The sequence below is a fragment of the Hordeum vulgare genome, chromosome 1H (genome assembly GCF_904849725.1).
Source record: "Hordeum vulgare subsp. vulgare chromosome 1H, MorexV3_pseudomolecules_assembly, whole genome shotgun sequence".
NCBI classification, from domain to species: domain Eukaryota; kingdom Viridiplantae; phylum Streptophyta; class Magnoliopsida; order Poales; family Poaceae; genus Hordeum; species Hordeum vulgare.
In genome coordinates, this window is record NC_058518.1 from 75,173,755 (window position 1) to 75,199,916 (window position 26,162).

Sequence of the window (26,162 nt, forward strand, 5' to 3'; positions counted from 1 at the left end):
GTATTCCACCGGTGTCCGGGAGTTGCATGATCTCATGGTCATAGGAACAGATACATTGACATGCAGAAAACAGTAGCAATAAAGTGACACGATCACATGCTACGTTTATAGTTTGGGTGTTGTCCATCACATAATTCTCCTAATGATGTGATCCTGTTAACAAGTGACAACACTTGTCTATGTCCAAGAAACCTTTACCATCTTTGACCAACGAGCTAGTCAACTAGAGGCTCACTAGGGACAGTGTGTTGTCTATGTATCCACACATGTATTTGAGTTTCCAATCAATACAATATAGCATCGATAATAAACAATTATCATGAACAAGGAAATATAGTAATAACCAATTTATTATTGCCTCTAGGGCATATTTCTAACAGATCCTTACTTTGAAGTTGATCTACTTACTGATAAAGGTAAGGAGAAGGGTGTTGGAGTTCCAGATGAGGAGGACCGGGAGAATGTAAAAAAGATGGTAGTTTTTCTTGCACATTTTGCGGATCTAACAACTTATGTTTCTCCCTCATTGTATGTGACTACTAATAGCTTTTTTCCATGAGATAGGTGAGGTGAATATGTTAGTGAAAAATTGGTTGGAAATTAGGGATTGGTTACAAATTGCAATGGCACAGAGGATGAAGGATAAGTTTGATAAATACTAGGCAATTGGCATGAGCTCAATACCAGTAAGAAGGGGAGGGAAAAGGAGAACTTCAACTTTTGATTTTCATTGCAACGACACTTGATCCAAGGTAAAAATAGTATTATAGTCTGCTATTCTTCATTAGGTAATGTTTTATTATTTTGCAAGACCACAAATTAAAGTTTTAACTTTATTTTTGCGATGCAGGTACAAGCTTTTAGAATACACACAACTTGCCATTTTAGAAATGTATAGGGAGGAAACAGGGCCTAAGGTGCGGGTTGCAGTCAGTACTTGTCTTTGAGATTTGTTCGGGGACTATAGGGTGATGTATGCTCCAAATGTTGCATCCGCTGAAAGTAGTGCTTCTCAAGAAGATAAATCAAGCGGAGGGCGTGCAAGCATGACGAGATCCTTATTGCCAAAACAATGAGGTTGAATAGTGGTGGTAGCAGCAACAACAACAAGTCTGAGTTGGAAAAGTTTTTTGCTGGGGAGCCTGAAGACGATGGCCCAAAATTTAACATATTAGACTAGTGGAAGGTTAACTCATCTAGAATTTTATATTGGCATGGGATGTTTTGGCAGTTACCATATCCACCGTTGCATCTAATTCTGCATTCTCTACTAGTGGGCGTATTCTCTGTTACTTCAGATCTTTTGTGACTCCATTCATGGTTGAAGCCCTTGTGTGCACTCACGATTGGCTTTGATATGGTACTCATGTCATCATAGTAGAGAACACTAAACAATTGACCAAGCTCAAACAAGGTAAATTTATTTAATTAATGAGGCATTATGTAATATGTGTCCATTTGTTGTTATGTAATGCTTGCTTCCGCCAATGTGGTTTTCAGAATAAATTACAGAATAGAAAGAGAAAGCCAAGTCCCCCACCACCGCAAAGACTACTTAACGATTGGTGAGCTTCCACTTCGGAGCTATAAGAATTCTTCTACTTCAATTTAGATTGAAATCATAATATGTTTATGTTTCTACCTATGAACTACTCAACTCAAGTATTGTTCATATTCCAGATGTTCTTTTTGGTTGGTTTGGTTCTAAATAAACTACTGTTAGTCGCTGGAGCAGAAGCAATAAAGCTTGAAGTTTAGAAGTTGGAGGATTGCAGTGATAGTGCTACTATAAGCTGCTGTAGCGACCCGACTCAACGAGTCAAGCCTCTGGTGTTTCTGTACCATCCCAAGATCATGCTGGTACACACACAGTACATAATGTATATATTCAAGAGTGCAATCACACAGCTTTATTAATTGAAATCTCATAAAGAGTACTTTATTACAATAAAGGAATACAATAAAGTGGCTGAAGGCCAACTCATGAGATTATCTAACGAAGACTAAGCGGAAACATCAGGTAGACGAGTCCATCCGACTCCAAGGGCATGTCGCTGAGCATAGAACCGTAGCCTCACTCCTGGTCGGAAAAGTACTCTGCAACATGATACGTTGCAGCCGTGTAGGTCAGCATATTGAATATGCTGGCAAATCCTCAAGAGAGGGGGTAAAATCAACTATCTCTACATGCATATTTGGTCGGTGGAGCTAAGTTTTTGCATAAAGCCAGTTTTATCCTACAACAAAAGGGGTTGAAAGCAAAAATATTACTACAATGTTTGTTGTTAACGAGATGGTTCCGCCAACCAGTTCTGGTACCCGAATAGTTGTTAACACCCACATCATTATTAGGTTGTGTCGAGAGTTCAGGGGAAATTCAATGCCTTCGGCTCAAGTTGTCCATGACCGTGGACACGGCTAATCGATTAGGTTTGAGTACTCTGCAGAGTTTTGCACATGTTCCCCACAAGATTTGATCGCCTCCGGGTTTGTCCTCGCACTTCAGGGTGTTTGAAGACCGGATGATCAAAACATGGTCTTTCAACGGGTCCCTCTGAATCCCTGTCGGTGCCCATCCATTCCTACCGTTCGTCTACATCTGCTAGCACCGCCTGTCCAGAGTCGTCGCGTTGTCCAACCAAGCCAGAGTCCATAATGACTTGTGGCTGTGCAGGTAAGCCTTGAGTCTTGAAGTCTCCGTCCGTCCCTTTGAGCCTGGGTGAAGCTTTCTGCAGGATGACATGGCCTCTCCAGCATCCCGGGCATCCACTGGGTTTTCCAGGGAGCCGATCAACCGTCCTTCACCCAGTGTTGCATTGCGTCCGAGGTCTTGAAAATCTTGTCTTAGTCCGGTCTTGATTATTATATCAACCTCGCATCACTCGTGGAATACACTCAACTGATAACCCGTCTACTAGAGCATAGCATATATAACATTGTCGTCCCGGGGCCAAGTATCGGGGTGTTGGTGTTCCTACCACATGATACTACACCTATGACTAAAGTTTCCAAGTACCTAGGCAGCATGCAAATAGGGCAAAGAAGGTGATCTACTATGCATTGAAAACATAGGTAAAATAACATGATCAAAGATGACTTGCCTTGATGATAGTTGTCCTGCTCGAGCGTCTCTAAGTAACACGCTTCGCACTCCGGATGATCTACCGATACAAACACAAAGCACACCATAAGCAATTCAATCATGCCACGAGTAACAATAACATCACATGCAATGATTGGCAAACGACTACGCAAAAGAATTTTATCGCGCGTCGGTAGGACAGAAACTTGTTTCTGTTGAAAACACCAGTAAAAATACTTGGAAAATTCCGCAAATTCTACCACAGTGAGATTTTATCACTAGAAAACAGTAGCAAAATTAATCAACTCAATATCATTTTTCAAACTCCTGGAATAGGCAAAATAGTGTTTAAACTAAATCTGCTCTAACTTGTATTTAAAAATTCCAAACACAGAAAAATTATATATTTTTAAAAACTACAGGAAATTTGTGAGCTACTGAAAAAAGAATCAATGTCATTGGACGTAGGGATAAAATGTTGTGATCAAAACAAGATTGAAAGTTTCTGTTTTCGAAATCTGGACAGAAATTACGAAACTGCTAGTGCTAGTGAGAGGCACACGTGGCAAGCTTCTAATGGCTGAGATGGAGTGCATGAAATAGAGAGAGAGAGGTTGCTACCTGCTGCTGGAGGTGTTGCACCGGCAAGAAAGGAGATGGTCGGTGAAGAAGGAGGGAGTAGCTCCGGGCGGTGGGGCGTCGGGCGGCGGTGGTGAGGTTCCTCCTCCGCGGGAAAGAGGCGGTGGTGGAGAGAGAGTTCGGGGAGGGCTCCTCCTCCGCGGCGAGGCCGAGGTGCAGCAGCTTTCGGGCTGCTGCCACTGCTCGCGGCGGCGGCTAGGGCGGCGGTGGGGTGAGGCGCCGGCGGCGGCTTGTGGAGGCGGCGGTGGAGAGACGGCGGCTAGGGTTGGGGAGAGGTGACGATGGGGGGGGTTATATAGGCTTAGGGGAGGAGAGTAAAAGGAAGGAGAGGGAGAACTTTGGGAAGGAGATCATGGGAGATAAAATAGGAAAGAGAGGGAGAGGTGAACGTGGGGAGTAAAAGGAAAAGGAGGGAGAGAAAGAAGGAAGGAGAGAAATAAGGAAAGGGGAGGGAGGACTCACGTGGGGAGGGAGTGCATGCATGGAAATTGCATGCGTGCATGCATGGGGCTGGGCTGAGCCCTTGTGGCTCGGCCTGGCAGTTCTATATATATATATATATATTTTTTTTGAAAAAAAAAACTAACAGCAGCAAAAAAGAAAAGAAAGAAAACCAAAACAGTAAATATATATATATATATATATATTCCTAGCTAACAAAAAGTAGGAACTAATATACATATATGCACTAGAACTTAGGAGAAAACAAAATAACATATACAACTAATATATATATAATATATATATAGGAATCCTAGTTCCACCTAATGCAACTTTTTAAAAAAAAATTATGCAATAGGTCACACAACTCAATCGAAAAACTCAACAACAAAAAAATACTTCGGAGTTTAGAAAATTTGCAAAACCAAAATGGTGACTTTAACTCATAGGGGAGAAGTCATATTATCTCCACTCCGATAAATTGCCCGCAGTCACATAACGATAATTTTTTTTCAGAGGAACGCAATGATGCACAAAATATGGAATGCAAATGAATGATCTATTAACATCCGAATTTGAGAAAATTGGGATGTTACAAACCTACCGACCTTAAGATGAATCTCGCCCTCGAGATTCGGGTTGGCTAGAAAATAGGTGCGGGTGGTCTCGATGAAGATCCTCTTCTCGTTCCCAGGTGGCTTCTTCCTCGGTGTGGTGGCTCCACAACACCTTGCAGAACTTGATGATCTTGCGGCGGGTAACTCTGTTGGCGGTCTCGAGAATCTGGACGGGTTTCTCCTCATACGTCTGATCACTGTCAAGCTGTATGGCCTCTAGGGGCACTGTATCTCTCAACGGAACATCGGCCATCTCAGCGTGGCATTTCTTCAACTGGGAAACATGGAAGACATCATGAACTCCGGACAATCCTTCCGGCAGTTCCAGTTTGTATGCAACTTCGCCTCTACGTTCAAGAATTTTGTAGGGGCCAATGAAACGTGGGGCTAATTTTCCTTTCACACCGAATCTCTTGATTCCTCGAAGTGGAGACACCCGAAGATATGCTCGGTCTCCCACTTCGTACGTTACTTCCTTGCGTTTGCTGTCGGCATAACTCTTCTGCCTAGACTGAGCTATTTTGAGTCGGTCATGAATAAGCTTGACCTTCTCTTCAGAATCTCAGATAAGGTCGGGACCAAAAAGTTGTCGGTCTCCAACTCCATCCCACATCAACGGTGTTCTGCACCTCCTTCCGTATAGAGCTTCGAAAGGGGCCATCTTCAGACTGGTCTGGTAACTATTGTTGTATGAGAACTCGGCATACGGTAAATTGTCATCCCAACTAGACCCATAGTCTAGTGCGCAAGCTCTCAACATGTCTTCTAGAATCTGATTAACTCTCTCGGTCTGTCCATCTGTCTGCGGGTGAAATGTTGTGCTGAACTCCAATCTCGTTCCCAAGGTTTCGTGCAGTTGGTGCCAAAATTTCGATGTGAACTGAGTCCCTCTGTCGGACACAATGCTCTTCGGTACTCCGTGCAGACATACGATCCTCGTCATATAAATCTTGGCCAGCTTGGCACTCGTGTAGGTAGTCTTCACCGGAATGAAGTGAGCTACCTTGGTCAAACGATCGACCACAACCCAAATAGAATCATAGCCAGAACGGGTCCTGGGTAATCCTGTGATGAAGTCCATACCAAGCTTTTCCCATTTCCATTCGGGTATCGGCAGAGGTTGGAGCAAACATGCTGGCTTCTGATGCTCGGCTTTTACTCGCTGACAAACATCGCATATAGCTATGTACTCGGCAATGTCTTTCTTCATTCCTGTCCACCAGAAACTTTCTTTCAGATCCAGATACATCTTGGTGTTACCGGGGTGTATCGAGTACGGGGAATCATGAGCCTCCCGAAGTATCAACTTCCTGAGTTCGGGATCATTGGGCACATAGATGCGATCCTCAAACCATAAAGTCCCGTGTTCACCCTCACGAAAACCTTTAGCTTTCCCGTCTTCCATTTTCTGCTTAATCTCGGCTATCTCTTTGTCAGCTTTCTGTGCTTCACGGATCTTTTTCGTCAAAGTAGACTGAATTTCCAGAGTGGCAACAAATCCTGCGGGAACTATCTCCAATTTGAGCTCTCGGAGATCATCGACTAACTCCTGGGGTAATCCTCCCGCTGTGAGCGTGTTCACATAACTCTTGCGGCTCAACGCATCGGCTACAACATTTGCCTTGCCTGGGTGATAATGCAATCTCATGTCATAGTCCTTGATCAATTCTAGACATCGCCTCTGTCTGAGGTTCAACTCCTTCTGCGTGAAGATATATTTCAGGCTCTTGTGATCAGTGTAAACATCACAACTATTTCCGATCAGGAAATGTCTCCAGGTCTTGAGAGCGTGCACTAAGGCTGCTAGTTCCAAGTCATGTGTGGCATAATTCAACTCATGAGGTCTGAGCTGTCTGGATGCATAGGCTACAACTTTTCCTTCTTGCATGAGCACTCCTCCAAGTCCTTGACGAGAAGCGTCACAGTAAACCTGGAAATCCTTCTGAATGTTCGGCAATATCAGCACTGGGGCTGTCACAAGACGTTTCTTCAGCTCTTGAAAACTGGTTTCACATTCCTCAGTCCAAACATACTTGGATTCCTTCTTCAATAACTCTGTCATGGGCTTGGCAATCTTTGAGAAATTCTCAATGAACCTCCGGTAATATCCGGCAAGTCCGAGGAAACTGCGGATCTCCTTGACTGAAGTGGGTGCTACCCATTCGGTGACTGCTGCGACCTTGGCAGGGTCCACTGCTATTCCTTCTCCTGAGATGACGTGTCCGAGAAATCCGACTTCCTTCAACCAAAACTCACATTTGCTGAACTTTGCATATAGCTTATGCTCTCGAAGCTTCTCCAGAACTAGACGCAGATGTTCCTTGTGTTCCTCTTCGTTCTTGGAGAATATCAGTATGTCATCGATGAACACCACGACAAACTTGTCCAACTACTCCATAAATACCTTGTTCATCAGATTCATAAAATATGCCGGAGCATTAGTCAGTCCAAATGACATGACCGTGTACTCATACAAGCCGTACCGAGTGGTAAAGGCTGTCTTGGGTATATCCTGTTCACGAATCTTCAACTGATGATACCCGGATCGAAGATCGATCTTTGAGAATATGCGAGCTCCAACTAACTGATCAAACAGATCATTGATCATCGGCAAGGGGTACTTGTTCTTGATGGTCACATCGTTCAATGCACGATAATCGACAACCATTCTCAGGGACTTGTCCTTCTTTTCAACCAAGAGCACTGGGGCTCCCCAAGGTGAAGAACTTGGGCGAATATACCCTTTGTCCAATAACTCCTTAATTTGCTTCTTGATTTCTATCAAGTCATTTGCGGGCATCCGATAAGGTCTCTTGGATATCGGGGCTGTTCCGGGTAATAGCTCAATCAAGAACTCAATCTCTCTATCGGGTGGCATGCCCGGCAATTCCTCCGGAAATACATCTGGATACTCCTGTACAATCGGTACTTCCTCCTGGACTACTCCCGTGAGAGAGTTTACTCGTTTACTCCGGGTCGGGTGCTGAGACACGTACTTAATCCGCTTCTGCTCGGGGGTGGTGAGCAAAATAGACTTAAGGGCACAGTCGATGTTACCTTCATACTTGGCCATCCAATCCATGCCTAGGATTACATCCAATCCCTGGGACTCTAATACGATGAGGTCGGTGGGAAAATTATGGTTCCCGATGTTGAGACTCAAAGCATGGCATCCTATCCCGGTTGTCATCATGCCTCCTGGGGAACTGACCTTAATAGGTTGGCTGAGGGTTCTAGTTGGCAAACTATACTTTTCCACAACTACCCTTGATATGAATGAATGTGTTGCACCAGAATCAAAAGGTACCAATACTGGATGTGAATTTAGCAAAAACTTACCAACCACAGTATCGGGGTGATCATAGACCTCTTCCACATCAATGTGGTTCACCTGAGCTCGAGGAAAAGGATTGGGCTTCTTTGCTGCAGAGTTGCCGTTGCCGTTGCCGTTGCCGTTTCCATTTCCCTGCTTGTTTTGGGGACAATCAGTGGCATAGTGTCCCTTCTTCTGACACTTGAAGCAAGTGATGTGGGTCAGATCCTTCTGAGCTGGAGCTGACTGCTGCTGGGTGCCAGTACCGCCATTCTTGAAGTTGCTGTTGTTGCGGTGATTCCCATTTCCTCCATGGTTGTGGCCTCCATGGTTGTGCACAGGGTGGTTATGCTGAACATGTCCACCAAACTTACCGGATCCAGTCCCGGTATTCCCTGAGTAGGGGGTGTAGCGAGGCTTCTGCTGAGTGCCGGAGTTGAACTTTCCAACCCCATACTTTCGCTTGCGGTTCTCCATCTGCTGGTGTTTCCCCTCCAAGATGAGGGCCTTATCAACCAGCTCCTGATAGTTGTTGAAGGTGGCTACCGTCAACTGAATGCTCAGCTCATCATTCAGTCCTTCCAAGAACTTTTCCTGCTTGGCCGCATCATCGGCCACATCTCCAGGTGCATAATGGGCAAGCATGCTGAAATCATCAACGTACTGGGCCACAGTGCGATTCCCCTGGCGTAAGTTGCGAAACTCACGCTTCTTCAGACTCATTGCACCAGTTGAGACATGCGCGGTGCGGAAGGCTTGCTTGAATTGCTCCCAAGTGACTCCAGCAATGGGATAAGTGGTGGTGTAGTTCTCCCACCAAGCAGCTGCAGGGCCTTCAAGTTGATGCGCGGCAAAACACACCTTCTCAGCTTCAGAACAACCAGCAGTGATAAGTTCACGCTCCATCTTGCGAAGCCAATCATCTGCCACAATGGGCTCAATGCTGCTGGAGAAAGTTGGAGGGTTCAACCTCAGAAAACGGGTAAGTTTGTCGGCCTGGGGTGGATGATGGTTGTTGTTGTTCTGGTTCTGGATGATCAGCTGCATCAGGGTGTTTTGTTGCTGGATCAACTGGGTGAGTTCCGGCGGGAAGTTGGACTCAGGGGCGCGTCTTGGAGGCATCCAATTTTCTCAAATTCGGATGTTAATAGATCATTCATTTGCATTCCATATTTTGTGCATCATTGCGTTCCTCTGAAAAAAAATTATCGTTATGTGACTGCGGGCAATTTATCGGAGTGGAGATAATATGACTTCTCCCCTGTGAGTTAAAGTCACCATTTTGGTTTTGCAAATTTTCTAAACTCCGAAGTATTTTTTTTGTTGAGTTTTTCGATTGAGTTGTGTGACCTATTGCATAATTTTTTTTAAAAAAAAGTTGCATTAGGTGGAACTAGGATTCCTATATATATATTATATATATATTAGTTGTATATGTTATTTTGTTTTCTCCTAAGTTCTAGTGCATATATGTATATTAGTTCCTACTTTTTGTTAGCTAGGAATATATATATATATATATATTTTTACTATTTTGGTTTTCTTTCTTTTCTTTTTTGCTGCTGTTAGTTTGTTTTTTAAAAAAAATAAAAAATATATAGAACTGCCAGGCCGAGCCACAAGGGCTCAGCCCAGCCCCATGCATGCACGCATGCAATTTCCATGCATGCACTCCCTCCCCACGTGAGTCCTCCCTCCCCTTTCCTTATTTCTCTCCTTCCTTCTTTCTCTCCCTCCTTTTCCTTTTACTCCCCACGTTCACCTCTCCCTCTCTTTCCTATTTTCTCTCCCATGATCTCCTTCCCAAAGTTCTCCCTCTCCTTCCTTTTACTCTCCTCCCCTAAGCCTATATAAACCCCCCCCCACCGTCACCTCTCCCCAACCCTAGCCGCCGTCTCTCCACCGCCGCCTCCACAAGCCGCCGCCGGCGCCTCACCCCACCGCCGCCCTAGCCGCCGCCGCGAGCAGCGGCAGCAGCCCGAAAGCTGCTGCACCTCGGCCTCGCCGCGGAGGAGGAGCCCTCCCCGAACTCCCTCTCCACCGCCGCCTCTTCCCCGCGGAGGAGGAACCTCACCGCCGCCGCCCGACGCCCCACCGCCCGGAGCTACTCCCTCCTTCCTCGTCGGCCATCTCCTTTCTTGCCGGTGCAACACCTCCAGCAGCAGGTAGCAACCTCTCTCTCTCTATTCCATGCACTCCATCTCAGCCATTAGAAGCTTGCCATGTGTGCCTCTCATTAGCACTAGCAGTTTCGTAATTTCTGTCCAGATTTCGAAAACAGAAACTTTCAATCTAGTTTTGATCACAACTTTTTATCCCTACGTCCAATGACATTGATTCTTTTTCCAGTAGCTCATTAATTTCCTGTAGTTTTTAAAAATATATAATTTTTCTGTGTTTGGAATTTTTAAATACAAGTTAGAGCAGATTTAGTTTAAACTCTGTTTTGCCTATTACAGGAGTTTGAAAAATGATATTGAGTTGATTCTTTTTGCTACTGTTTTCTAGTGATAAAATCTCACTGTGGTAGAATTTTCAGAATTTTCCAAGTATTTTTACTGGTGTTTTCAACAGAAACAAGTTTCTGTCCTATCGACGCGCGATAAAATTCTTTTGCGTAGTCGTTTGCCAATCATTGCATGTGATGTTATTTTTACTCGTGGCATGATTGAATTGCTTATGGTGTGCTTTGTGTTTGTATCGGTAGATCATCCGGAGTGCGAAGCGTGTTACTTAGAGACGATCGAGCAGGACAACTATCATCAAGGTAAGTCATCTTTGATCATGTTATTTTACCTATGTTTTCAATGCATAGTAGATCACCTTCTTTGCCCTATTTGCATGCTGCCTAGGTACTTGGAAACTTTAGTCATAGGTGTAGTATCATGTGGTAGGAACACCAACACCCCGATACTTGGCCCCGGGACGACAATGTTATATATGCTATGCTCTAGTAGACGGGTTATCGGTTGAGTGTATTCCACGAGTGATGCGAGGTTGATATAATAATCAAGACCGGACTAAGAAAAGATTTTCAAGACCTCGGACGCAATGCAACACTGGGTGAAGGACGGTTGATCGGCTCCCTGGAAAACCCAGTGGATGCCCGGGATGCTGGAGAGGCCATGTCATCCTGCGGAAAGCTTCACCCAGGCTCAAAGGGACGGACGGAGACTTCAAGACTCAAGGCTTACCTGCACAGCCACAAGTCATTATGGGCTCTGGCTTGGTTGGACAACGCGACGACTCTGGACAGGCGGTGCTAGCAGATGTAGACGAACGATAGGAATGGATGGGCACCGACAGGGATTCAGAGGGACCCGTTGAAAGACCATGTTTTGATCATCCGGTCTTCAAACACCCTGAAGTGCGAGGACAAACCCGGAGGCGATCAAATCTTGTGGGGAACGTGTGCAAAACTCTGCAGAGTACTCAAACCTAATCGATTAGCCGTGTCCACGGTCATGGACAACTTGAGCCGAAGGCATTGAATTTCCCCTGAACTCTCGACACAACCTAATAATGATGTGGGTGTTAACAACTATTCGGGTACCAGAACTGGTTGGCGGAACCATCTCGTTAACAACAAACATTGTAGTAATATTTTTGCTTTCAACCCCTTTTGTTGTAGGATAAAACTGGCTTTATGCAAAAACTTAGCTCCACCGACCAAATATGCATGTAGAGATAGTTGATTTTACCCCCTCTCTTGAGGATTTGCCAGCATATTCAATATGCTGACCTACACGGCTGCAACGTATCATGTTGCAGAGTACTTTTCCGACCAGGAGTGAGGCTACGGTTCTACGCTCAGCGACATGCCCTTGGAGTCGGATGGACTCGTCTACCTGATGCTTCCGCTTAGTCTTCGTTAGATAATCTCATGAGTTGGCCTTCAGCCACTTTATTGTATTCCTTTATTGTAATAAAGTACTCTTTATGAGATTTCAATTAATAAAGCTGTGTGATTGCACTCTTGAATATATACATTATGTACTGTGTGTGTACCAGCATGATCTTGGGATGGTACAGAAACACCAGAGGCTTGACTCGTTGAGTCGGGTCGCTACAGCTGCCTATTGCATTCATTTTATGTTTTAAATTTAAATCTTGAGTATTAAGTGTGTTTGTCGTCAAAATTTACGAGTATCACCATGTTGAGACTTAATTCATGTGTGCACTAAACTACTGTTGGATGGTGATGGTATTCTTATGTCGTATCTGTGTTAAGTCTTCAACTACTGTTATATCTGGCCACTTGTTTACTCTTCCTCACTGTTAAGAAAATACAGGAAATGGGGTAGTTTTGGCAAAAAGGAACAAGATAATAGTGTAGCTATTAGATAATCATGGATGTTCGGCGTGAAGCGGTTCCTGCCATTATTAAATGGCCGGGGTTGTTCGTTGTGCTAGTGCAACGAGCCAATGATTCCTGTCATTATTAAATGTTCGGGCTATTTGGTTAGAATCGATGACCGAACCTAAATCAACGTGTGGTTATTCATTGGTTAGTGTATTTTTTATTAACCAATCGGTCAAACTTTTGGACAACCAAATATTCTAAATGACGAAAGAACCGACCCGAAGTCAAGGAGTGAAACGCCCAACCCTACTTGTGGGTCATCAAGACTCTTTTCTAGTACCATTGTTATAGAGTGAAGCACCTTTGCTAAGTGGAATTTGGTAAGGGAACATTTTTGCTATATGTTGAAACTTACCGTTGCTTGTTAGTATGGAGGATAATCCTTTGAAGGGTTTGTTCGAGGTATCTTCACCTTGACTGGAAGTGGAAAAAGGCGCTCCTCAACCTACTTAACCTACTAAAATATTTACTATGAGATTCCTTCGCGTATGATGGAGAAAGTATCGCTCAATCTTGGGGGAGGCTTAACTCTAGGATGCACACATGCGCCAATCATGATCTCACAAGAGAAATAATTATATAAAACTTTTATGCTCAACTTTCTCATGATGATCAAACAATGCTCGATGCTTCTTCTATTGGTTCCTGTATAAAGATAACTATTGAATTCAAATGGAATTTTCTGGAAATAAATAAATGAAACTTTGAAGATCAGGAAATCCACAAATGTAAGTAGTCAGGTATAAATATTGAACTTGATTGTGTAAAGGAAACTAAAACTTTTCATAAATTTAGTGCAAAATATGGACTTGACTCTACGATAGTAGCTACTTCGTGTGAATTCTTTGCTGCTCATGTTGATCTCCCTAAGGATAAGTGGTTTAAATTTCATCCACCTACTGAAGAAAATTGTAAGCAACCTATTATAGATAAAGAAGAAACAATTATCTGTAATGTTGATCCAGTTGTGCCTGCTGCTTACATTGAGAAACCACATTTTCCTGTTAGGATTAAGAAACATGCTAAAGTTGCAACTGTGGTTCATAAAAATATTACCAAAACACATAGACGCTCGTAACAAATAAAAGTATAACCTAAGGTTGCAATGATTAAATATTTACTAGTTGATAATATTAATGGTCATGTCATATATTTCTGCATGAAGCATCTCATATTGCAAAACAAGATCATAATGATAAACATAAATCTGTCATTGGCATGCATGTTGTTTCTGTTGAGATTGGAGATCATTGTTATCATGTTTTATGTGATATGGTTGCTAGTGTTAGTGCCATTACCTTCACCCTTTATCAGGAAATTATGCATGATATTACACTTGTTGGGTTGGAAGATATTGAAGTTACTATTAAGCTTGCAAACACAGAGGCTATTTCACCGCTTGGGATTGTTAGAGATGTTGAAGTCTTGTGTGGTAAGATCAAATACCCTAGTGATTTCCTAGTTCTTGGATCATTACAAGATACATTTTGTCCCATTATTTTTTATAGACCTTTCTTGAATACTATTAATGCCAAAATTGATGGCAATAGGAAGACAATTCTTGTTAACTTTAGTGATGTGTCTGATGAATTTAGTTTCTCTAAGATTTACAACCACATGATAAATAATTATCTTATAAAGTTGAAATTATTGGTATTGCTTCTATTGTTGTGCCTCTTAGTGATCCATTAGAGCAATATTTACAAGATCATGAAAATGATATGCATATGAAAGAAAGAAAAGAAATAGATGATATATTATTTAATCAAATACCTTATCCTTAAACATAATTTTCCAGTTGAGACATTGGGAGATCCTCTCCCTCTTAAGAGTGACCATGTGTTTGAATTAAAGAAGCTACATGATACATTAAAATACACTTATCACGATGAAAAGAAGACATGTCCTGTTATTATCAACGCTAACCTTTTAGAGCATGAAGAAATGAGATTACTTACAATTATGAAGAAGCACAACGTTGCTTGGATATACTCTCGATGATCTTAAGGGAATTAGTCCCACTCTATGCCAGCACAAGATTAATATGGAACCCGATGCTAAACATGTTGTTGATCATCAACGTTGCTTGAATCCTAAGATGAAGGATGTGGTAAGAACTGAAATACTAAAGCTTCTAGAGGCAGGTATAATTTATCCTAGGTTATATTAGATGGGTAAGTCTTGTTCATTGTGTTCCTAAGAAAGGAGGCATTACCGTTGTTCCTAATGATAGAAATGAACTTATCCCTCAAATAATTGTAACCAGTTATAGGATGGTTTGACTTTAGAAAATTGAATAAAGCTACTAGGTAATATCATTACCATTTGCCTTTCATTGATAAAATGTTAGAAATATTGTCTAGGCATACATGATGTCTGCTACGCCACTTTATTATTGTAGACGTTGTTGGGCCTCCAAGTGCAAAGTTTTGTAGAAAAACAAAAAAAATCCCTAAAGTGGATGACCTAAGGTTTATCAATTTGTGGGAGGTGTAGGATGAAAATGGTCTCTCTAGAACAACCCTACAATCAAATACAAGAAATCTCTTGTGTCCCCAACACACCCTATACAATGGTAAATTATATAGGGGCACTAGTTCAGCGAAGAGATGGTGATACAAGTGCAATATGTATAATAGATATAGGTTTTTGTAATCCAAAAATATAAAAACAGCAAGGTAGCAAATGGAAAACAGTGAACAAAACCTTATATACATGCTTGGAAATAAGGCATAGGGTTCATACTTTCACTAGTGCAATCTGCCAACAATGCTAATAATAATAGAATCATGCAATTACCCCTCAACATGCAACACATAATCACTCCAAAGTTCATAAGTAGCAGCGAACATAAGAAGAAATTGTTGTAGGTAGTAGAACAACCTCAAAGTTATCCTTCCCGATCAATCTATTGGGTTGTTCCTATAGGTGTCACAAACAACCCTAGAGTTCATACTAAAATAACACCTATGATACTCCAACACCACCTAGATACTCCAATGCCACCTAGATACTCCAAAGTCACCTCAAGTATCCGTGGATTAATTATTCGACATGCATCAAGCAATTTCGAATTCATCACATTCAATCCAACACAAATAACTTCAAGGAGTACCCCAAAATTTATATTTGAGAAAGTAGGACAATAACATGTATCAACCCATATGCATAGATTATCCCATTGTCACCATGTGTATCCACATGCAAGACATACATCAAGTGATCTCAAATCCAATATTCAATCATACATAACAAAATCTCAAAGGGAAAGATTCAATTCATCACAACAAGATAGCAAGGGAAGAGAACCATATGATACAACCATGTTAACCAAGCACGTGATACATCAAGATCATGACATCTCAAGAACATGAGAGAGAGAGAGAGAGATCAAACACATAGCTAGTGGTACATACCCTCATCCTCGAGGGTGAACTACTCCCTCCTCATCATGGACACACCCGGGATGATGGAGATGGCCACTAGTGATCCTTTCCCCTCTCCGACAGGGTGCCGGAAAGGCTCGAGATGGGTTTTTCTTTGATACACAGAGTTGCGGTGCAGAGTGAAAGTTCTAGGTTAACTTTTGGACGAATCTGTACATATAGGATTTTTCAGCATTGGAATCACGTCAACCGGAGCCACATGGGTCCCACCACACAATAGGGCGCGCCTAGGGGGTGGGTGTGAGTTTCAACCGGAGCCTAGGGAGGTAAAACCCTACGCCCAACTCTTGTTTGTATTGATGAAGGAGTATCAAATACATAGTTGATCTACCTAGAGATCGTATGTTGTGGTCTAAAACCCTAGGAGTAATGATCTTAATCTACCCTACGGACTAAAGCCCCCAGTTTATACAGATACCAGGGGTACTAGGGTTACAATGTCGGTTACACCAAGGAGTAAACATGTCGATGTTATCATCTTGACTTGGAGCGCACACCAAGGCTTCAGAAGAATGCGTTCTGGATACAGTGTCGTCTTGTAATTCGGACTTCAATGATAATCACAGGGCAGCCCATGATTTCCGCCCATGAAAATAGGTCAGCATCCCGAGGACCCCTTAGTCCCGGACTCCCTTAGTAGCCCCCGAACTGGCCTCCAACGTCGTGGATCTTGATTCCCTGCAGCTCCTTGCATCCAAGTCTTTGGCTTGCGGGGCGATTTATTCCCCTCACTTATACTCAACCACTAATAGTCCGGTCACCAATGACTTCCTTGTTCTGAACAATATATGCGACTTAGCCTTGAAGGCCAACGGTTCGAGTGCGGACAACACTTCTGCATGACAACTTTTTAGCGAAAGCTCGCGGCCAGCCATAACCACTGACGAGTGATATGCTCATTTTGCATCATGAATTGATATTTGTATCGATAATGTCCATTATTCATTATTATCATACAATTCTTATGCCTTTTCTATCTGAATATGCAAGGTACATCGCTGAGAGGGAAATATCTCGAAACTGGAATTCTAGACCGAGAAACTGAGAAAAAGGCAGAAAATCAACTTGCTCCAAACGGCTTGAAACTTTACGAAGAATTGTTCTCGAGTATTTGAGAATTTCTGGTCCAAAAATATACTAGAGGGGCCACCAGGTGGGCACAAGCCAACAGGGCGTGCCCCTCCTCGTCGCGTCATGATGGCTTGTGGGGCCCCAGCTGGTCCTCTAACGACCATCTTCTCCTATATGGTGTGTTTTTCCCTAGAAAAAAAATCATTAGTTATCTTTGGGGACGAAGCGCCGCCGTCTCGAGGCAGAAACCTGGGCAGAGGCCCTTTTGCTCTCCGACAGAGAGATTCTGTCGGGGGAATTCCCACTCGGGAGGGCTAAATCGAAGCCATCGTCATCACCAACACTTCCTCCTCCGTGGGAGGACCAATCTTCATCAACATCTTCACCAACACCATCTCATCTCCAACCCTAGTTCATCATGTGTATACAATGTTTGTCTCAAAACCCGAGATTGGTACCTATGGGTTACTAGTTGTTTTGATTACATCCTGTAGTTGATGCTTGTTGGATTACTTGGTGGAAATTATTATGTTCAGATCCTTAATTATTATCATTACACCTCTGATCTTGAACATGTTGATGATGTGTGAGTAGTAATTATTGTTCCCGAGGACATGGGAGAAGTCTTGTTATAACTAATGATGTAAAGTTGGTATTCGTTCGATATTTTGATGTTATGGATGTTGTTAGTTCTCTTAGTGGCGTCATGTGAACGTCGACTACATGTCACTTCACCATGTTATGGGCCTAAGGGAAGTCATTCTGGAGTGATAAATAGATGATGGGTTGCGAGAGTGACACAAGCTTAAACCCCAGTTTATGCGTTGCTTCATAAGGGGCTCATTTGGAGACACATATTTCATGTTGTGGTTAGGTTATTCTTAATACTTCTTTCGTAGTTGCGAATGCTTGCGAGAGAGGGTAATCATAAGTAGGTTCTTAGTTAAAGTAATAGAAACACCTTAGCATGGGTCCACCCACATATCAAATCCCCAAAGTAGCAAACGTGAATCAACTTAATATGATGAACATGACTGGATAGAAATTCCCAAGTGTCCTCGAGAGCGCCTGCTTCATATAAGAGAACTTTTAGGCATGTCCTCTGCTATAAAAAGGATTGGGATACCTTGTTGCACCTTTGCTATTGTTGTTACTTGTCACTTGTTACGACTTATCTTGCTACAAAACTATCTATCACTTTTATTTACAACACCTACACATAATTCCTTGCTGAAAACTACTTACAATTTTTCTTTCGCTCCTTGTTGGGTTCGACACTCTTACTTATTAAAAGGACTACAATTGATACCCTATACTCGTGGGTCATCAACCAATTACAAAAAATTGATCCACGGTTCAAGGAAGTCCTTTCATTGCCACGTTCTATCAATATGGAGATCGTGGCCCACTTTTTAGGAAATATGGTTTACGATTTGGGTTATCCCACACGCGCATAACTACATGACTTAACGAGAAGTGGCAAGATTTGTGACGCAACAGAGGGGATCTTGGTATTTGAGTGGCTTATAAAAGGGAAACTGTTACCATAGCCTTCATACGCTTCTGAGATCTCACATCGCATGGCCTTCCCTAATCCTTTGAGCTCCAAGTCTCCAAGCTCCATCTCCAATCTATTCAAACCCTTTCCAATTCGGCCATGTCCGGCTTGGGTTTGAAAGTCAAGTGAGAGGCCTTGTGTGTCACCAACAACGACATTTTGGAGTTGAAGCACGTCGACTATTTGTCGATTGCGCCTGAGCCCGACGGGATCCGTCGCCTCGCCACCGGACTCGCTCCTCCCTACCCCGTTCTAGCCACTACCATCCTTGCCGACGATGGTAGAAGCAGCGCTGCTGCAAGCCAAACTTGTCGGCCATGGCAGAAGCATGCACAACCGCCGAGGCGCTGTGTGCCTTGGGACCTGCTGCTTCAGCCCTCGCATACCTCTAGGAGCCAGAGAGCCACCACGCACAGGTGCCCACGCGGTGCTCCGACGAGTTGGTGCTCCAACGCTTTGACGCGGATGAGCTCCTCGCGAGTACCCTCCTCCTCATTGCCCCTCCGACGGGCCGCCGCCGCTAGTGCAGCCACGACCCGACGCAGGTGGTGCACGCAGCCACACTGTCATGGCCGGCGCAGCTGGTACACGCAGGGACCCGATTGCTTTTTTAAAAAGTTCATAGGGACCTGGTTGCTTTTTATTTTATTAGTAAGGGACTAACGTGTGGGCGTCAACTATCATAACGCTCAATGTAACGGTCAGAGTTAGCAGTGTTGACTTTTATGCCACATCAGACTTGACAAGTGGGCCATCATAGTCATAATCACGGTTAAAAGTTAATGCTTCAGGAACTAGTAGTGTTTTTTGGAACAGCCAGCCACTTTTGTGGTAGTTTTTTTAACAATCAAAAAGTCGTTTGTTTTTTATGGTCAATGCCTTTAATATGGTAGTTTTTTTTGCTATATACTCCATCTTACCTACTAATAAAGCAAATAGTGCTTCTTCCGTACGTCATCCAAATTGCCCTTAAAGTTGACTAAAAATATCCACCAATGCCACCTATAAGTCACAAAAAACGTTTTAAACAGGAAAAATCTCTGGACTGGGCCGGCCCATGTAGGCACCTCCTATATTACGCTCTGGGCGTTGGAAAAAGATGCAGCACACCTGTTTGGGCCGGCCCATGCGTGGGCGCCTGTTTTTTTAGTTTAATTTTTTTCAGTTCAATTTTGTTTTCTACTTTAAATAATTTAGAACTTCAAACAAATTTTCTCAATTTTAAGAAACTGAGAATTTCGAAATAAAATATTCAAAAAAACATATTGTTTTTGAGAATTCAAAAACTACTCAGGAGTTTTGAAATTTTTTTGCGTATAAAAAATGTTTAAATGTTGAGAAAATGTCCATGAAATAAAAAGTCAACGATTTTAAACAAAAGTCCGTGTAAAAATCTTAAAAACAGTTCGTGCCTCTGTTTTTAGTCTCATTTTTTATTTTCATTTTTCTGTTCTAATTTTTAGTTTAAATAATTTAGAACTTTGAAAAACTTTTGCAATTTATAAAACTGGGAATTTTGAAATAAAAGTTTGAAGAAAAAAATAAAATGTTTGTGAATTCAAAAAATGCTCAGGATTTTTGTAAAAATATTCACATATTCAGAAAAATGTTCATAATTTTGAAAACAATGTTGATGAAAACAATAAAAGTCCAAGATTTTGAAAAAAAGTTTGTGTGTTATTTTTTGAGTGCAATTGAAAAAAATGTTTGCTAATTCAAAAAATGTTCATGCATTTCAAGAAATGTCCTAAAAATTTAAAGACATAATATAATCAGCATCATTGGAGATTATAATTGTTTTTCTCCCGTTGCAACACACGGTTCCTTTTGCTATAAAATCTAATAGAAGCAACTTAGTCATCCTTTTTGGCTACAATAATAGCGTGCAACAGTAGTTTTTTTTTTGACACTAAAACCCTGTTAGATTTTTATGCATGATAAATTTGACGTTTTCTATGGCAAATTATATTAACACGATGGTGTTAATTTTAGTTTGCAGGCACAATAATTTTCTTAAGAAACTATAAACTAAAATAAATTTGCCGCTAACTAAATTTATCATCCTTGAAGAACATAACTTGACATGAAAAATGTTACATCGGTCATATTGCCGCTAACTAAATTTATCATCCTTGAAGAACATAACTTGACATGAAAAATGTTACATCGGTCATGATCGAACGTTAGATTTCTAACAAAGTCTTAATTTTTTTAAATATATAGAATGCGTGGACGGCAAAAAACCAACATGATCACACCTTTCCTCTAACAGTCTCAACCCGTTCGTTTCGTCTGCGGCCAACACTACAAATCGGCATCCTATAAAATAAGAAAAAAATCCATGCAAAATTTCCTTAGAAAAAACACACGCAAAAAAGGAAAAAACAACACTACTAATAGCAGCAGTCCACTCACGACTCACCTCCACGGTCCGCCTGAGTCGTCTCCAACCAAATAAACCAATCAGAACGCGCGAACCATCTCCCCACGGATCACGCCCTCGATATCAGATCCTAACCGTTCACGAACCACACATCCAACGCTCCACAGTCCGTTCCGAAAAACCAAAACCCACGCGCGCTCCCCGCTCCAATCGCCCGCCCGCTCGGTGCTCGCCTCCTATTTAACACCGTCGCATCCCCATCTTCTTCCTCACTTCTCCAGTCCAATCTCCCTGACCTCCGACCTTATCGTCCTCCCGCCGCACCGACGACATGGCCCGCACCAAGCAGACGGCGAGGAAGTCCACCGGCGGCAAGGCGCCGAGGAAGCAGCTGGCCACCAAGGCCGCCCGCAAGTCCGCCCCGGCCACCGGCGGCGTCAAGAAGCCCCACCGCTTCCGCCCGGGCACCGTCGCGCTCCGGGAGATCCGCAAGTACCAGAAGAGCACCGAGCTGCTCATCCGCAAGCTCCCCTTCCAGCGCCTCGTCCGGGAGATCGCCCAGGACTTCAAGACCGACCTCCGCTTCCAGTCCTCCGCCGTTTCCGCCCTGCAGGAGGCCGCCGAGGCATACCTCGTCGGGCTCTTCGAGGACACCAACCTCTGCGCCATCCACGCCAAGCGCGTCACCATCATGCCCAAGGACATCCAGCTCGCCCGCCGCATCCGTGGCGAGAGGGCCTAAGCTCCGTTCGCCGTCGTCGTCGTCGTGTGTTAGTTAGATCCTTGTTAGGCTGTGTTCGTTGGTGGAAATGTGCGTGCTGGTAGTGTTTCAGAACTGAACCTTAGTTGTTCTTCTCATGGTGGATGTGCTCTATCTAATCTGATGGTACCATCTTGTTGTCATCAGCAATAGAAATGAAAATGTCGGCTTTCTGTTCTCAACCATCTGTGTCTGAATGCCTGCTTCAGCCTGCATGTGAGCCGTTCTTCTTGAATGTAATTTCACCAAATTGTCGAATTCCTTGCCTGTTTTAGATAGCATGTTCTACATATTTCTTATTTGGTCCTGAATTAACATTCGACTGTCAAATTTTGTAATGAGTAATCTGGTTAGCTGCCTCTGAACTCGAACGAACGAACAGTTGAGATGGTACCTGAAAACTGCTTGTCCCCTAGTGTGGTCGTCTTCAGTGCGTCTATCGACCAGTTGCATGACAGTGCCGGTATGTTTGATGTTCAGTGCACATATTCTCTTGGAAGCATCTCTACTTTGCCTAATTATGCTGCTACCCCGCAAGTCTGAACCATGCTCTGAACTAGGAGTACAAGTTACTTGGTGTCTTGTCTTCAGATCTTACAGGTTCGGGAAAGGCTTCAGGCTTCCACACCGTGACTGCAATATTTGTTGCATCACCCACAATTCCTAAATAACGCACCAGAACATCCAGGAGGCGCTGTCCACAATTGATAAAAATCTCATGGTCGAAACAACAGTTGTTTGCCTGATGTTCTGCTCTCAATGGATCGGCCATTGCTTTGTTTGGATAGACTATAGAGTATCCTCAACACTGGTTACAGTCAGGGGTATAAAGAGAACATGTCCTATCCCAAACATGTGAAATGTCCTTTCGGTTTTAGCTACTACTGTGTTCTTAATTGCTTCGATTTTGCAGCTTAAACGGTTGCCTCAGAACCTGAATGAACATCTGTAATGAGCTCGTTCAGTTCAGTTTTGCGTACCTTACATAAACAGTGCTTTTCTGATAATCACATCGGTGCTGAAAGTGTCTCAACCCTGCTTCTGTGCTGTATAATCTCACAATTACAAACACAGTTGTAATACTCCACAAGTTACAAGGATGTCTCCAACCAGTACAGTTTTCCTTGATTAAGTGTTTATCACAAGGCAAAGTGCTATGATTATAAACACAGTTGTTTACTGATGCCCAATATAAGTTCTATGATTGGAGAAAATTTCTAATGGTGATATATAGTCCATGGCTGAAGATACATAGCCGCTGCTACACTTTTGCTCAATGGCCATTAAGCTTCTAATGTATAACTGGGGATGGATTTATTAACCGTCTCTAATATGAATATATGACAACGCACGCTTGTGCATATTCTAGAAAAAAAAGTGAATAAGAGTGATCCATTTCATTTGAGCAAGTTTCTTGTGGATTATATTCAGATCTCCAAAACAGTCCGGATGAAGAAATAAGAATCTGTTACTGGAGGACATGCTACAGCATTGCAGAAAGTATAGCAAGTTGAATTGATCAAGTGTCTTATATTTTTTTCTGGGTTTGAAATACACCCACAGGATATCTGAAGAGTGAAGACAAACAATCTACTGGTCCAAGCTTCAGATCCCCGTAGCCCAAATTTGGAGCTGCCGCCACAACCTATCCCGCCAATCCACCGGCCACGTCACCGATCCGCGGCGTCCCTCCCCCGGATCGCGGTCTCGACCGTCCACTCCGTCCGCATCCAACGGCCGTCAGGTGCCTCGTCCAACCTGTCGTCCCCTTTAAAGCGCCCTGCGCCGCTCCCCCCCAATCACAGCACCAGTCTCCACCACCGTTCCTCAGAATCCACATCCGCTCGTAGCTCGAAGAGCATCAATCGTCAGCCATGTCCGGCCGCGGCAAGGGAGGCAAGGGGCTCGGCAAGGGCGGAGCCAAGCGCCACAGGAAGGTGCTCCGCGACAACATCCAGGGCATCACCAAGCCGGCGATCCGGCGTCTGGCGCGGAGGGGCGGCGTGAAGCGCATCTCGGGGCTCATCTACGAGGAGACCCGCGGCGTGCTCAAGATCTTCCTCGAGAACGTCATCCGCGACGCCGTCACCTACACCGAGCACGCCCGCCGCAAGACCGTCACCGCCATGGACGTCGTCTACGCCCTCAAGCGCCAGGGCCGCACCCTCTACGGCTTCGGCGGCTAGGGCCGTCAGGCTTTGTCGCCGCCTGCAGGTTCCCGAAGCTTGATGAAACCACGACTTCTGTGGTTCGCTGTTCCTGATTCTGTAGTTCGAACTGAATCGTGGAACAAAATTAATCGCGTATGTCGTTGGAAAGGAAACTTGTCTCTGTGCAATCGGTGTTCCTGATTTTGTTTCGCTGGTGGGTGGCGATGAGTTGGTTTGCCATAATTTACCAGGAGCCTCGGATGAATCGTACTACTTGTTTGCAGGATAATTTGTGATGTGATGAAAACGCCACTGATGTTTCTGCTAATGGATTTGATGCATTTATACTGGACACCACTGATGTTTCTTCTGTGGTGCGATGTGTGTAGTGGAGATCGGGATTAATTTCCATTTCGTAAACTGTGTTCTATATTGAGTCACTATCCTTGACCAGAGTTTTGGGTGAACAAATTTGTTATCTTGAGTACTACTATAAGTTAATCAGGATCGTCATTTGTGTTTTATTTGCTTTGATTTGTAGTTACTACAATGACTTTTCCATTGCTTGAACTGTGCTTCCAACTGCAGATACACGATACCCTCTTTGGCAGTGACAACAACTTCATCCTTCATTGAACTGATCAAGAGGTACAATGATGAATTGAATCTGTTATGAAATGTATCCACATATCCAAGGCAGCTCAGAGAAATGAATACTAATCTGTCCTGAGAAGACATGCTTGATGATTCAACCACCATTCCGTCAGAACGGCAAATGGAATGAGCATACCAAGTTACTCCCTCCTTTCCGGTTTATATGGCTCATCTTAAAATTTTCAGATTTCCATTATATTAGGTTCATTTTGAGTCTAATTGAGTTAAAGTGCTTTGAGTCCCACACCATATTTAATTCATAGAGTTTAGAGAAAGCAGATGAGTGGCTATGCATGCATCATTTTTTATAACCACCATGCAAGTCCAATGAGAGGGAGGAAGCTACATTTATTGCCTTGGAAATTGAATATGTGAGCAATATTTCATTGACTAGTTAAAACTAGTGTCATCCACTCACAATTCACCTTAGTTGATGATATTTCAGATTTGAACCCTGTAAACCGGAAAAGAGGGAGTAGATTGGTACTGGTACTAGGCGTTACGCGCGCTACGCTGCACCGATTTCTTTATACCGCGTCATACCATGTTAATATGCTAAAACAAAATCAGAGCATATATTTTTTGTTCGTTTTTTTATTTGAAGTTTTTTTTGAGAATTCTCGTCGCTTTATTGATCAATGATGTTCATAGTTACAAGCATTGGATCATGAGGCACGCCCAGCCACACATGCCTACCTAAACCCAAATCACAAGCAAACTTGGCGAGATTATGAGCCAAATGTTAGTTTTTTGGTTTGAAATTGACTAGATTGTACGATTTTCTCCCATCTACACCTTCCTTCATTGTCCCCCCCACACACTTGGATTGGGCCAACCCGGGTTTGGTCTCCCTACTAAAAAAAATCAGCAAAAGGTTGTCTTCAATTGGTTCGAACGATAGAACTCACGGAAAGCTGTTGCCCATACTAAGGCCTTGTTTGAACCACAATAGATTATGATAATCTTGATTATGAAGATAGATTATATAATCTGATTTGTAAAAATATTCTAGGTGGGCATGTTTGGAGGCCAGATTATATAAACTGTAATCCAGGTTTTACATTGCATAATGACCGGTCTACCCTTTTTTTTTAAAAAAAAAGGAGGACGGCGGTGGTAGAAATGTAATTACCTTCAACTTTATAAGGATAATGGGTCATTAACAATCCATAATCGGATTTTAGCTGGGGTAGAGTAGATCTGAATGGTTCCAAACAGGGTCTAAGGTGCTGTTTGAAACCACCCGGATTATGATAATCCAGCTTTTATAATCTATAATGTTTGCAAACATGACATATTATGGATTATAAAAATTAGATGGACAGATTATTAAAAACTCACAATCTATTCTACCCCAGATAAAATTAGATTATGGATTGCTAATGACATATTATCCTTATAAAGTTGGAGGTAATTACTAATTTCTGCCACCGTGACCGTCCCCTTTTTTTTCTCCTCAGCGCGCGCGTAGGACAGACATGCCATTATGCAATATAAAAATCTAGATTACTATTTATATAATCTGGCCTCCAAACATGGTCAGTTAGATTACTTTTATAAACCTGATTATATAATCTATCTTCATAATTCAGATTATCATAATCTATTTTGGTTTCAAACACGGTCTAACTACATGACCTAATTAGTATTTTGCTGCAAAGAGGTTCAGTCTAAACTAAGCTATC

General features: G+C 42.9%; 1 protein-coding gene across 1 annotated transcript; it reads left to right on the forward strand.

Moving 5' to 3' along the window:
- Positions 1-21,203: 21,203 nt before the first annotated feature.
- Positions 21,204-24,175, forward strand: LOC123424929 (histone H3.2-like). The gene is made up of 2 exons (XM_045108617.1): positions 21,204-21,595; positions 23,533-24,175. The coding sequence occupies exons 1-2, from the start codon at positions 21,245-21,247 to the stop codon at positions 23,857-23,859; spliced, it is 678 nt and encodes a 225-aa protein (XP_044964552.1). The 5' UTR covers positions 21,204-21,244; the 3' UTR covers positions 23,860-24,175.
- Positions 24,176-26,162: the final 1,987 nt, after the last annotated feature.